Source organism: Hemiscyllium ocellatum, chromosome 3 (genome assembly GCF_020745735.1).
Source record: "Hemiscyllium ocellatum isolate sHemOce1 chromosome 3, sHemOce1.pat.X.cur, whole genome shotgun sequence".
Classification (NCBI taxonomy): Eukaryota; Metazoa; Chordata; class Chondrichthyes; order Orectolobiformes; family Hemiscylliidae; genus Hemiscyllium; species Hemiscyllium ocellatum.
In genome coordinates, this window is record NC_083403.1 from 8,422,930 (window position 1) to 8,437,841 (window position 14,912).

General features: G+C 48.9%; 1 protein-coding gene across 1 annotated transcript in view; it reads left to right on the top strand.

Moving 5' to 3' along the window:
* Positions 1 to 14,912, top strand: part of LOC132834281 (dynein axonemal heavy chain 8-like) — a 1,170,382-nt gene that overhangs the window by 945,800 nt on the left and 209,670 nt on the right. The window contains exons 65-66 of the mRNA XM_060853001.1: positions 6,168 to 6,286; positions 9,172 to 9,275. Coding sequence (XP_060708984.1) covers positions 6,168 to 6,286; positions 9,172 to 9,275 — 223 coding nt within the window. The remainder of the gene's footprint in view (positions 1 to 6,167; positions 6,287 to 9,171; positions 9,276 to 14,912) is intronic.

The window sequence follows — 14,912 nt, forward strand, 5'->3', positions numbered from 1 at the left end:
GAAGAGAAACCCTGAGTTGTATAGAAAATCTCCAGAAGTAGAAAGCTGAGAAAGTGTCAGAGAGGAAGCCAACCTACAAGGCTGTCGAAGACATGAGTTTAAAGAACCCATGATGTGTAGTAATAAAGAGCTGAGTTAGCAAATTGTTTAAAGACATCAGAAAGAGACATCAATTGAAGGAAATAACATCTAATGAATGCACAGCACTTTAGTGAAAAGGAAATCAATTACAGGTGTGCAAGCTGAGCAAAAAGCTTTCACATGGAGATATGGGTGAAGTTACCTTGAGGTTAAAATGTCTGTAAGATTATTGCTGTGGGAAAAGTGGTTATACATATCTTTCTGGTATTAATAATGATCTTGTTTCAAATAGTTCTTATATAGTGTAATATAATTCACTATTTTTCTTTTGCAGTAATTTTTAATGTCCTTTTGTTTAAAGTATATTAACAACCTTTGGGTTGTTAATATACTTTAACAACTTTGTGAAACACCACTACTCGATTTGTAGGAATGACCCTGACCTTCCATTTACTTGCCATCGCAATAAACTTCATTGCTCTTACACTAACATTTCCATCCTGGGCCTGCTGCTGTGTTCCAACAAAGCCAGCCTCGGAACTTCGGCCTCCGAACTTGCATCCTCCAATCTCCTAGCCTCCGACCCCCTAGCCTCTGGCCTTCCGGCCTCCATCCTTCTGGCCTAGGAATTCCCAGCCTTTGACCTGCCGACCTCTGATCTCCCAGCTTAGGAATTCCAAGGCTCTGACCTTCTGTTGTCCAACTGCCTGGCCTCTGACATCCCGGCATCTGGCATCCCGGCCTCCGACGTCCCAGCTTTGGAACTCCCGGCCTCCAAAAACCCAGTCTTGGACCTCCCAGCCTAGGAATTTCTGGCCTCCAGCTTCCCAGCCTTGGACCTTCAAGCTCCAACCTCCTGACTTCGAACCTCCCTGCCTTCAACCCTGTGGCCTTTGATCTCCCATCTTAGGATCTTTTGGCCTCTAACCTCCAGGCTTCTGAGCACCTGACCTCAGAGCCCCTGGCCTCCAATCCTATGGCCTCTGACCTGGCTGCCTCAGAGCTCTCAGCTTTACAACTCACAGCCTCAGAACAGACCCAAGAGGTGGCCTCTCAACCCAGGACCTGCCTCTTAGCTCAGCATGGCAGTCTCTCGGCCCAGCGTGGTGATGTCTCCGCCCAGCATGGTGGCTTCTCAGTCCAACATTGAGATCTCTTAGCCCCTTGGTCCATCATAGCAGCCTCTCAGCCCAGCATGACGATCTCTCAGCCCAATGTGGTGATTTCTCGGACCAGCATGGCAGTCTCTGAGCACCACATGGCAGCCTTCCGGCCCAGCCATGGCAATCTTGGACCAGCATGGTGGCCTCTTGACCCAACATGGCAACCTCTCAACCCAGCATGACATCCTCTTGGCCCAGCATAGTGATCTCTCAGCCCAGTATGGCAAACTCTTGACCCAACACGGCAACCTCTCAGCCCAGCATGGCGGCCTCTCAGCCCAACATAGTGATCCCTCAGCTCAGCATTGCAAACTCACGGCCCAACATGGCAACCCTTCAGCCCAGCATAGCGGCCTTTTGGCCCAACACAGTGATCTCTCGGCCCAGTATGGCAAACTCTTGGCCAAACATGGCAACCTCTCAGCCCAGCATGGTGGCCTCTTGGCCCAACATAATGATCTCTTGGCCCAGCATGGCGATCTCTTGTCCCAATATAGTGACCTCTTGGCACAGCATGGCAATCTCTCTCCCTCCACCAGACCCAGCCCCCCAGAACCCCGAGGGGAAACACTACTTCTGCAAATGACTCTACCTCCATTCCCCCTACCACACCCACTCCAGTTACAGTCTCCACCCCCACTCCCAGCTCCAGCCTTATAGCAGGTCCTAGCTCCCAGCTCTGCTGAGTTTTCACTGCCCCCCAGACCTCCCCCTCACTGAGGACAGACAATCAGTCTTCAGCAAAGGCCTTACCTTCATCCCCCTCTGCCCATGCATCAACAATTTCAATATAGATCATGACGTTGAACACTTCTGCCATCTCTGCCTCTGAGCTTATTTTTTCCATCAAGACTCCCACCCACATTCCGAATACCCCTTTGCCTGCCTCCAGCATGCCCCATCCAACCTGGATACCCCGTGCCGGTCTATTACCCACCCTTGACCTCTTTATTTCCAACTGCCACTGAGACATTAACTGCCTCAACCTGTCCACACTCCCTCCCCCACTCCAACCTCTCACCCTCGCAACGCGCAGCTCTTCACTCCTTCTGCTCTGACCCCAACCTCATCATCAAACCAGTGGACAAAGGGGTCGCAGTGGTAGCTTGGTGCACTGATCTCTACATCGCTGAAGCCAGGCACCGACTTGACGACACCTCGTTCTTCCGCCCCCTCGACCATGACCTCACACCCCCCTCACAAAGCCATCATCTCCCAGACCATGCATAACCTCATCATCTCACGGGATCTCCCACCCACAGCTTCCAGCCTCATAGTTTAGGAATCTCGTACCACCCAATTCTACCTCCTACACAAGATCCACAAGCATGACCACCATGGCTGACCCATCGCCTCAGCCTGCTCCTACCTCACCGAACTCATCTCCACCTACTTCAACACTGTCCTATCCCCTGTTCCAGGAATCCCCCCACATACATTCGGGACCCTACCCATACCCTCCACCTCCACCAAGACTACTGTTTCCCCCAACGCCTCATCTTCACCATGGACATCTAGGCTCTCTACACCTCCATCCATCATGACCAGGACCTCCAAGCCTTCGTTTTCTTCCTCTCCCGACATCCCCACCAGTACCCTTTCAGTGCCACTTATTTGTTTGGCTGAACTGGTCCTCAAGATTAGAGTAGTGCTGGAAAAGCACAGCAGGTCAGCCAGCATCTGAGGAGCAGGAAAATTGACATTTCAAGCTAAAGCCCTTCATCAGGAATGAGGCTGGGACCCTCCGGGGTAGAGAGATAAATGGGAGAGGGGTGGGACTTTGGAGAAGGTAGCTGAGAGTGCAATAGGTGGATGGAGGTGGGGATAAAGGTGATAGGTCGGAGAGGAGGGTGGAGCAGATAGGTGGGAAAGAAGATTGGCAGATGGGACAGGTCATGAGGATGGTGCTGAGCCAGCAGGTTGGAACTGGGGTAAATTGGGGGGGAGGGCTTCACTGGACTTCACTAGTTTCCTCATTCCCCTCCCCCCACTGTACCCCAGTTCCTACCTTCTAGCTCAACACCATCCTGATGACCTGTCCTACCTGCCAATCTTCCTTCCTACTTCTCTGCTCCTCCCTCCTCTCCAACCTATCACCTCCATCCCCACCTCATCCACCTATTACACTCTCAGCTACCTTCTCCCCATCCCCACACCCCTCCCATTTATCTCTTCACCACAGAGGCTCCCTGCCTAATTCCTGATGAAGGGCTTTGGTCTGAAATGTCGATTTTCCTGTTCCTCAGATGCTGCCTGACCTGCTGTGCTTTTCCAGCACCACTCTAATCTTGACTCATCTCCAGTATCTGCAGTACCCACTTACACCTGAACTGGTCCTCACCCTCAACAACTTCTCCTTTGAATTCTCCCACTTTCTCCATATGAAAGGAGTAGCCATGGGCATCAACATGCTAAGCCTGTCTCTTTGTCGGTTACGTAGAACAGTCCATCTTCTGGAGTTACACCAGCACTACACCCCACCTATTCCTTCCTTACATTGATGACTGCATTGGCACCACCTTGCACTCCCAGGAGGAGGTTGAACTGTTCATTAACTTCACCAACACCTTCCACCCTGACCTTAAATACAGCTGGACCATTTCTGACACCTCCCACCCTTTCCTGGACCTCTCCAGCTCAGCACCATCCTCATGACCTATCCTACCTGCCAATCTTCCTTCCCATCTATTCGCTCCACCCTCCTCTCTGACCTACCACCTTCAACCCCACCTCATCCACCTATTGCCTTCTTAGCTACCTTTTCCCTATCCTCAACCCCTCCCATTTATCTATCCACCATAGAGGCTCCCTACCTCAGTCCTGATGAAAGGCTTTTGCTCCTCAGATGCTGCCTGACCTGCTGTGCTTTTCCAGCACCACTCTAATCTTGACTCCAGCATCTACAATCCTCACTTTCACCTAGGATCCTGATAAATATCCCCTGCACCATCTCTAAAGCTTCCACATCCTTCCTATAATGAGGTGACCAGAACTGAACACAATGTTCCAAGTGTGCTCTAACCAGGGGTCTATAGAGCTACAGCATAGCCTCGCAGCTCTTAAACTCAATTCCTTCACTAATGAAAGCCAACACACCAAATGCCTTCTTGACAACTCTATCAACTTTGGTGGCAACTTTGAGGGATCTATAGACATGAACCCCAAGATCTGTCTGTTCCTCTACACTGTCAAGAATCCTGCCTTTAACCCTGTAATCTGCATTTGAATTCGACCTTCCAAAATGAAGCATTTTACACTTTTCCAGGTCGAATTTCATCTGCCACTTCTCAGCCCAGTTCTGCATCCTGTTAATGTCCCATTGCAACCGACAACAGCCCTCCACACTATCTACCACTCCACCAATCTTTGTGTCATTGGAAAACGTACTAATCCACCCTTCCATATCCTCATCCAAGTCATTTATAAAACTCACAAAGAACGGAGGTCCCAGAATCGATCACTGCTGTGTATCACTGGTTACCCAGCTCCAGGCTGAATACTTTCCATCTACCACCACCCTCTGTGTTCTATGGGCCACTCAATTCTGTATCTAGACAGCAAGATTTCCCTGTATCCCATGCCTCCTCACTTTCTGAATAAGCCAGCCATGGGGAACATTATTAGACGCCTTGCTAAAATCCATGCACACCACATCCACTGCCCAACCTTCATCAATGTGTTTTGTCACATCCTCAAAGAATTCAATAAGGTTTGTGAGGCTGCAGTGTTCCAATGAATCACAGCGCAAATTGGATGAACAACATCTCATCCTCAGGCTAGGTACTTTACGGCCCTCTGGACTTAATATTGAATCCAACACCTTCAAATTGTGAACCAGTTCTTCCCTTTCTTTCAGCTTGTTATCATATCCTCCCCTTCCCCACCCAGTGGGACTCTGTTCTTTCCAGTTTGGCAGTTAGACACACAACTACTCTGCTATTCTCACAATCTGATCACTTAATCTGAATTCTCAACATCCTTTCTCCCCCACCACTCTACACTACACCCCCCAACCCCCACTAAACAATAGCATAAATGCTGCCCCCTCCACACTTCAGCTCTGATGAAGAGTCATCTAGATTTGAAACATGAGTTTGCTGTCTCTCCATGGATGCTGTCTGAACTGCTGTGATCTCAAGCATTTGTTGTTTTCAGAATGAAGGAGGAGATCTGACTGAGATATACAAAATTATGACAGGTGTAGACAGAGTAGGTCATGAGAATAGACAATAGACAATAGGTGCAGGAGTAGGCCATTCTGCCCTTCGAGCCTGCACCACCATTCAATATGATCATGGCTGATCATCCTTAATCATTATCCTGTTCCTGCCTTATCTCCATAACCCTTAATTCCACTCTCCTTGAGAGCTCTATCCAACTCTTTCTTAAATAAATCCAGAGACTGGGTCTCCACTGCCCTCTGGGGCAGAGCATTCCACACAACCACCACTCTCCGGGTGAAGGTGTTTTTCCTCATCTCTGTCCTAAATGGTCTATCCCGTATTTCTAAGCTGTGTCCTCTGGTTCAGCACTCACCCATATAATTAAGACCAGAGGGCATTAATGTGAGGAGCAAGTACTTTAGAGGAAATCTAAGAAAAAATGTTTTCACCCAGAGGATGGGAGATGTATGGAAAATACTGCCTGAGAGGGTGGTGGAGGAAAGTAATATTGCAACATTTAGGAAATATCTGGATGAGTGCTCAAAGTACCAGGGCACGGTAGGCTATGGATCATGTGCAGGATTAGTGTAGTTTGGTTGGCATAGACATGGTGAGCCAAAGGGCCTGTTTTTGTGTTGTATGACACTATGAGTCCAATACAGATGTCAGATACACTTGCAAGGACACAAGTGTTTCATTATTTCTGAGATATATTGTAAATAACGATACAATAAATGCTATTTTTGTGATTTTTTTTCAGATATCGGCGAAGAACGCATATAACTCCCAAATCCTATCTTGCCTTTATAAACAGCTACAAAACTATCTACAAAGAGAAACATGCAAACATCAATGATCTAGCAGAGCACATGCAAATGGGTAAGTAGATACTCAGGGACAAATTTGTAATTAATATAAAACAAAGAACTGCAGAGCTGAAGATCTAAAACAAAAAGAAAAATTGCTGGAAAAAACTGAGCAGATCTGGCAGCATCTGTGGAGAGAAAGAAGAATTAACATTTTGAGTCCAGTTATCCTTCGTCAGGACAGGTCTGAAGAAGCGTCACTGGACTCAAAATATTAACTCTGCTTTCTCTCTATAAATGCTTCCAGATCTGTAAAGTTTCTTCAGCAATTTCTCTTTTTGTTACAAACTTGTATGTGTCAGATCCGTGTCATCTCAGTTGGAAAGAAACATCTCCACCATGATGTGTACAGTTTGCTGATTTGTTCTGGAATGCTCACAAGAATGCATTTAGTTTGCTTAAGAAAGCTATGATGGGGCTTCTTAAAGTGTAGAAATCTGTAATACTCAATTTGTTCAGCACATATTTACTGTACTTGTGCACACCCGTCCTCTTGTGAGTTGTTTAATTGCTTATCTCACTTAGCATGCAAGTAGCACTGTGTTGTCACTTCACTAAGTTGACAGTCTGCTGTTGCTCTTTGCATGCCCTCCTGCAGACTTCATTGAACCTGGCCTGGTGTTAGTGGTAGAATGACAGATTTGCTGGGCCATGAGGTTACAGACTGTGGTTGAATATACTTCTGCTGCTGCTATTGACCCACAGTAACTCACGGATTCCCAGTTTTGAATTACTAGAGTTGTTCAAAATCTGACCCATTTAGCACAGCAGTAGTGCTATAGAATGCAATAGAAGGTATCCTCACTGTGAAGAAAGGATGTTGTTTCTGCAAGGACTGTGTATTGGACACTGCAACTGATACTGTCATGGATTGGTGCATCTGCAACAGATAGATTGATAAGGATAAAGTCGTGTGTGCATTTCCTTTTTTTTCAGTTCTTTCATCACTTGCACAGACCCAGTCTAGCAGCAATGTCCTTTAGATCTCAGCCAGTTCAGTCAGTAGTGGTGCTTCCGAGCTACTCTGACTGACATTTAAGCCCCACTCTCAGTATTTCCGCAAAGTGGAGTTCAACATGGAGGAGTCCTCACTTTCTCCTAACATGGAGGAGTACCATTACATCTGCTAGGAAGCAGAGAGGTAGGTGTTGAACAGTAAAATTATTTTTTGTCCATGTTCAACCTGATACTGTCTGGGTTTCGGAAGTCTGGAGTCAATGGGCAATTCCCTTCTGACTCTAAAACACTTTTCCACCACCTCTGCTGGGCTGTCCTCATGGTGGGTCATAACATATCCAGGGATGCTATAGATGTATCAGTGAGTGACTGCATTAGTAGGAGTGACCACTGCATGGTCCAAGTGGAGATGAAGGAATCTGCAGCGAGTAACTCACCTCCTGCCTCCCCAAAGCAAGTTTAACATCTACAAGTGGCAAGTCGGAGTGTGATGAAGTATGCCTCACTTTCCTGGAACGGCACAGTTCCAACAACACTCCAAACTAACGCAGCCTGCTTGATTGTCACAACATCCAAAAGCATTCAGTCTCTCTATCGTTGGTGCCCAGCAGCAGCAAAGTGAATCATCTGCAAGGTGGACTGCAAAAATTCAACAAGGTTTCTTGGACTGCATCTTTCAAACTGTTGATGTGGTATATATTGATTTCCAAAAAAAGGTTTGTTACAGTGTCACATAGAAGACTTAAGAGGAACATTATAGAATATGGTATGAAAAGGGCAATAGCAATCTCAAAGTTGGCTGACTGATTAAAAAAAACAGTAAAACTTAATGGATATTTTTCAGGCTGGAGGAAAGTTTGTAGTGAAGTTCTTGTGTTTTTGTTTTTGGGATGTTTGCATCAATGATCTAGATCTTAGTGTGCAGGGGACAATTTCAAAGTTTGCAGATGACAAGAGACTTGGATGAATTGTGAACTGTGCAGAGGATAGTGTGGAACTCCAAAAGGACATGGTGTGTGGGTGGAATGCAGCAGATGAAGGTCACTGCAGAGTATTGTGAGGTGATGCACTTTGATCAATAGAACATTGAAAAACAATATAAAATAGGGGTACAATTCTAAAGTGGTGCAGGAACAAAGAGACCTGAGGTATATATGTGCACAGATAATTGAAGATGGCAAGACAATTGGAGAGAGCAGTTAATAAAGCATATCTTATCCTCAGCTTTGTTAGAATGGGGACATAGAGTACAAGGTCAAGGAAGTGATGTTGAACTTGGATAAGACACTTATTGGACTTCAGCTGGAATATTGTGTATAGTTGCCACATCGTAGGAAAGATGTAAATGCATTGGAGATAGTGCAGAAGCAATTACTAAAATGATTCCAGAATGAGAAATGTTTTAATATACATTAGATTGAAGAAGTTGGCACTGTTCACCCTGAAGGGAAAGAGGCTGAGAGGAGATTTAACAGAGGTTTTCAAAACCATGAGGGTGCAAGACAGAGAAGGTAGGGAAAAATATATTCCTACTCATAGAAACAACAAGAATGTGGGCATGGATTTAAAGCGATGTGCAAAAGCAAGGGTAATGTGAGAAACATGTTTTGCACTCAGTGATTAGTTATGGTATGGAATGTACTTCCTGGAAATTTATGGAGTCAGGTTCAATTAAGGCATTCACGCGGGCATTGGATGATTATTTTGGTAGAAATAATGCACAAGGGAATGGGGAAAAAGTAGGAGATTGGCAGGAGGTAACATTGCTCGCTTGAAGAGTTAGTGCAGGCACTATAGGCTGAATGTCCCTCTTTTACACCATAACAATTCTGTAGTTTTATGAAAACATTTCCATTACAAGCCTTAATTCTAGTAAGTCAAAAAAAAACAAAAACTTGTGAGGAGGTTTTGACTTTAACCAGATTGAACACATGTTTGCAGGTCTTTCCAAGCTCATGGAGGCAACTGAATCAGTAGCGCTTCTCGCAAAAGAACTAGCAGGAAAAGAAAAGGAACTAGCAGTGGCTTCCCGTAATGCTGATAAGGTTTGTATAGAAATCACTTTTAAAATAACGATCACTTAAAATAACTTGAAATATCAACTGGAGGAAACTGATTCCAGTCAAACCATTGGTGAAGCTGAAAAAAGGGAATCTTAGAATTTTAAGAAAATAAAATGAGAATTAAATTCATGTTTCATAAAATACTGATATAATAAAGATATAGACTAGGATCTTCCAATTTGGCAAGAATGAATGACATTGGATATCTTACAAGTTGTAACCTTCACTGTGACCCAGCACTTTCCAGCTCATTTCACATGCATATGTTAAATCTTGAATCATATGGAGTGGTTCAAGTCAGAAATTTGGGCTCCCAACCAGATCTTCCAGGTTTCGGTCGTGCAAGCCGAAAGCATCATTGGTGAGCGCGATAGTTGCTTCCTCAGAGATGTTCAGAGAGGACATAAGTTTACTGAATAGAATAGCAATTTATTGTCATGTGTATTTTTACAAAAAAATACAGAGAAGTTTTATAAGTCGCAATGACAGAAATCATAAATAAGAAAAAAATGGAAATGAAAATTGGCCCCAAGACTAAGCGATGCCTCGCTAGAGGTTAGATTCCTGGCTGTCTGGCAAAGAATGGAGACCATCTTCCTGTGGACAGTACCAGGAAGCTTTCTGCTCAGAAGCGGATGGACTGGAATACGATTGTAGTTCTGTTGCCTGTGGTAACAGTCCACACTTCAGACAGAGTGCAGACCAGACCCCAGATATACTGCAGTCCACAATCCAGACAGAGTGCAGACCAGACCCCAGATATACTGCAGTCCACATTCCAGACAGAGTGCAGTCCACACTCCAGACAGAGTGTAGACCATACCTCAGATAGTCTGCAGTCCACACTCCACACAGAGTGCAGACCTGACCCCAGACAGACTGCAATCCACACTCCAGACAGAGTGTAGACCAGACCCCAGACAGACTGCAGACCACACTCCAGATAGAGTGCAGACCTGACCCCAGATAGACTGCAGTCCACACTCCAGACAGAGTGCAGACCAGACCCTAGATAGTCTGCAGTTCACAATCCAGACAGAGCGCAGACCTGACCCCAGATAGACTGTAGACCGCACCCCAAGAAGATGAAGTCCGTGACCCACACTGACTGCAGGCCAAACATCAGACTGACTGAAGCCCAAAACCCAGACGGACTGGAGTCCAAGGCCTAGACTGATTGGAGCCCAAACCTCAGACTGACTGCAGGCCAAACATCAGACTGACTGGAGCCAAAACCCCAGACTGACTGCAGCCAAAATACCAGACTGACTGGAGCCCAAAACCCAGACTGACTGTAGCCAAAACACACACTGACTGGAGCCCAAACCCCAGACGGACTGGAGCCCAGACCCCAGACTGACTGGAGCCCAAACACCAGACTGACTGCAGCCAAAACACAGACTGACTGGAGCCCTAAAACTGACTGACTGGAGCCCAGACCCCAGACTGACTGGAGCCCAAACCTCAGACTGACTGGAGCCTTAACACCAGACTGACCAGAGCCTTAACACCAGACTGACCGGAGCCTAAACACCACTGACTGGAGCCCAAACCTCAGACTGACCAGAGCCTAAACACCAGACTGACCGGAGTCTAAACACCAGACTGATCGGAGCCTTAACACCAGACTGACCGGAGCCTAAACACCAGACTGATCGGAGCCTAAACACCAGACTGACTGCAGCCAAAACACCAGACTGACTGGAGCCCAAACCCCAGACTGACTGGAGCCCAGAGCCCAGGCTGACTGCAGCACAAGGCCTGGACTGATTCGAGATGAAACACCAGACTGACTGAAGCCCAAATACCAGACTGACTGGAGCCAAACCCTAGACTGACTGCAGGCCAAACACAGACTGACTGGAGCCCAAACCCTAGATTGACTGCAGCCAAAACACAGACTGACTGTACTCCAGACCCTAGACTGATTGGAGCCCAGACCCCAGACTGACTGGAGCCCAAATACCAGACTGACTGGAGCCCAGACCCCAGACTGACTGGAGCCCAGACCCCAGACTGACTGGAGCCCAAACCCCAGACTGACTGGAGCCCAGACCCCAGACTGACTGGAGCCGAAACACAAGACAGACTGGAGCCCAAACCCCAGACAGACTGGAGCCCAAACCTCAGACTGACTGGAGCCCAAAAACAGACTGACTGGAGCCCAAACCCCAGACTGACTGGAGCCCAAAACCCAGACTGACTGGAGCCCAAACACCAGACTGACTGGAGCCCAAACCTCAGACTGACTGGAGCCTAAACACCAGACTGACCGGAGCCCAAACCCTAGACTGACTGGAGCCAAAACCCTAGACTGACTGGAACCAAAACACAGTCTGACTGGAGCCCAAACCCCAGACTGACTGGAGCCCAAACCCCAGACTGACTGGAGCCAAAACACAAGACTGACTGGAGCCCAAACCCCAGACTGACTGGAGCCCAAACCTCAGACTGACTGGAGCCCAAAAACAGACTGACTGGAGCCCAAACCCCAGACTGACTGTAGCCCAAAACCCAGACTGACTGGAGCCGAAACACCAGACTGACTGGAGCCCAAACACCAGACTGACTGGAGCCCAAACCTCAGACTGACTGGAGCCCAAACCCCAGACTGATTGGAGCCCAGACCCCAGACTGACTGGAGCCCAAATACCAGACTGACTGGAGCCCAAACCCCAGACTGACTGGAGCCCAAACCCAAGATTGACTGCAGCCAAAACACAGACTGACTGGAGTCCAAACTCCAGACTGATTGGAGCCCAGACCCCAGACTGACTGGAGCCCAAATACCAGACTGACTGGAGCCCAAACCCCAGACTGACTGGAGCCCAAACCCTAGATTGACTGCAGCCAAAACACAGACTGACTGGACTCCAAACCCTAGACTGACTGGAGCCCACACCCCAGACTGACTGGAGCCCAAATACCAGACTGACTGGAGCCCAGACCCCAGACTGACTGGAGCCCAGACCCCAGACTGACTGGAGCCCAGACCCCAGACTGACTGGAGCCCAAACCCCAGACTGACTGGAGCCCAGACCCCAGACTGACTGGAGCCCAGACCCCAAACTGACTGGAGCCCAGACCCAAGACTGACTGGAGCCCAAACCCCAGACTGACTGGAGCCCAAACCTCAGACTGACTGGAGCCTAAACACCAGACTGACCGGAGCCCAAACCCTAGACTGACTGGAGCCAAAACCCTAGACTGACTGGAGCCAAAACACAGTCTGACTGGAGCCCAAACCCCAGACTGACTGGAGCCGAAACGCCAGACTGACTGGAGCCCAACACCAGACTGACTGGAGCCCAAACACCAGACTGACTGGAGCCCAAACCCTAGACTGACTGGAGCCAAAACACAGTCTGACTGGAGCCAAAACACAGACTGACTGGAGCCTAAACCCCAGACTGACTGGAGCCCAAACCTCAGACTGACTGGAGCCCAAACCTCAGACTGACTGGAGCCCAAACCCCAGACTGACTGGAGCCCAAAAACAGACTGACTGGAGCCAAAACACAGTCTGACTGGAGCCAAAACCCTAGACTGACTGGAGCCAAAACACAGACTGACTGGAGCCCAAACCCTAGACTGACTGGAGCCTAAACCCCAGACTGACTGGAGCCCAAACCTCAGACTGACTGGAGCCCAAACCCCAGACTGACTGGAGCCCAAAAACAGACTGACTGGAGCCCAAACCCCAGACTGTCTGGAGCCCAGACCCCAGACCGACTGCAGCCAAAACCTCAGACGGACTGGAGCCCAAACACCAGACGGACTGGAGCCCAAACCCCAGACTGATTGGAGCCCAGACCCCAGACTGACTGGAGCCCAAACCCCAGACTGACTGGAGCCCAAACCCAAGATTGACTGCAGCCAAAACACAGACTGACTGGAGTCCAAACTCCAGACTGATTGGAGCCCAAACCCCAGACTGACTGGAGCCCAAATACCAGACTGACTGGAGCCCAAACCCCAGACTGACTGGAGCCCAAACCCTAGATTGACTGCAGCCAAAACACAGACTGACTGGACTCCGAACCCTAGACTGACTGGAGCCCAAACCTCAGACTGACTGGAGCCCAAATACCAGACTGACTGGAGCCCAGACCCCAGACTGACTGGAGCCCAAACCCCAGACTGACTGGAGCCCAGACCCCAGACTGACTGGAGCCCAGACCCCAGACTGACTGGAGCCCAGACCCCAGACTGACTGGAGCCCAGACCCCAGACTGACTGGAGCCCAAATCCCAGACTGACTGGAGCCCAAACCCCAGACTGACTGGAGCCCAAACCTCAGACTGACTGGAGCCTAAACACCAGACTGACCGGAGCCCAAACCCTAGACTGACTGGAGCCAAAACCCTAGACTGACTGGAGCCAAAACACAGTCTGACTGGAGCCCAAACCCTAGACTGACTGGAGCCCAACACCAGACTGACTGGAGCCCAAACACCAGACTGACTGGAGCCCAAACCCTAGACTGACTGGAGCCAAAACACAGTCTGACTGGAGCCAAAACACAGACTGACTGGAGCCTAAACCCCAGACTGACTGGAGCCCAAACCTCAGACTGACTGGAGCCCAAACCCCAGACTGACTGGAGCCCAAAAACCGACTGACTGGAGCCAAAACACAGTCTGACTGGAGCCAAAACCCTAGACTGACTGGAGCCAAAACACAGACTGACTGGAGCCCAAACCCTAGACTGACTGGAGCCCAAACCCCTGACTGACTGGAGCCCAAACCTCAGACTGACTGGAGCCCAAACCCCAGACTGACTGGAGCCCAAAAACAGACTGACTGGAGCCCAAACCCCAGACTGACTGGAGCCCAGACCCCAGACTGACTGGAGCCCAGACCCCAGACTGACTGGAGCCCAAACCTCAGACTGACTGGAGCCTAAACCCCAAACTGACTGGAGCCCAAACCTCAGACTGACTGGAGCCCAAACCTCAGACTGACTGGAGCCCAAAAACCAGACGGACTGCAGCCAAAACACCAGACTAACTGGAGCCCAAACCCCAGACTGACTGGAGCCCAAACCCCAGACTGACTGGAGCCCAAAAACCAGACGGACTGCAGCCAAAACACCAGACTGACTGGAGCCCAAATCCCAGACGGACAAGAGCCCAAACCCTCGATTGACTGGAGCCCAAACACCAGACTGACTGGAGCCCAAACACCAGACTGACTGGAGCCCAAACCCTAGACTGACTGGAGCCAAAACACAGTCTGACTGGAGCCAAAACACAGACTGACTGGAGCCTAAACCCCAGACTGACTGGAGCCCAAACCTCAGACTGACTGGAGCCCAAACCCCAGACTGACTGGAGCCCAAAAACAGACTGACTGGAGCCAAAACACAGTCTGACTGGAGCCAAAACCCTAGACTGACTGGAGCCAAAACACAGACTGACTGGAGCCCAAACCCTAGACTGACTGGAGCCTAAACCCCAGACTGACTGGAGCCCAAACCTCAGACTGACTGGAGCCCAAACCCCAGACTGACTGGAGCCCAAAAACAGACTGACTGGAGCCCAAACCCCAGACTGACTGGAGCCCAGACCCCAGACCGACTGCAGCCAAAACACAGACTGACTGGAGCCCAAACCCCAC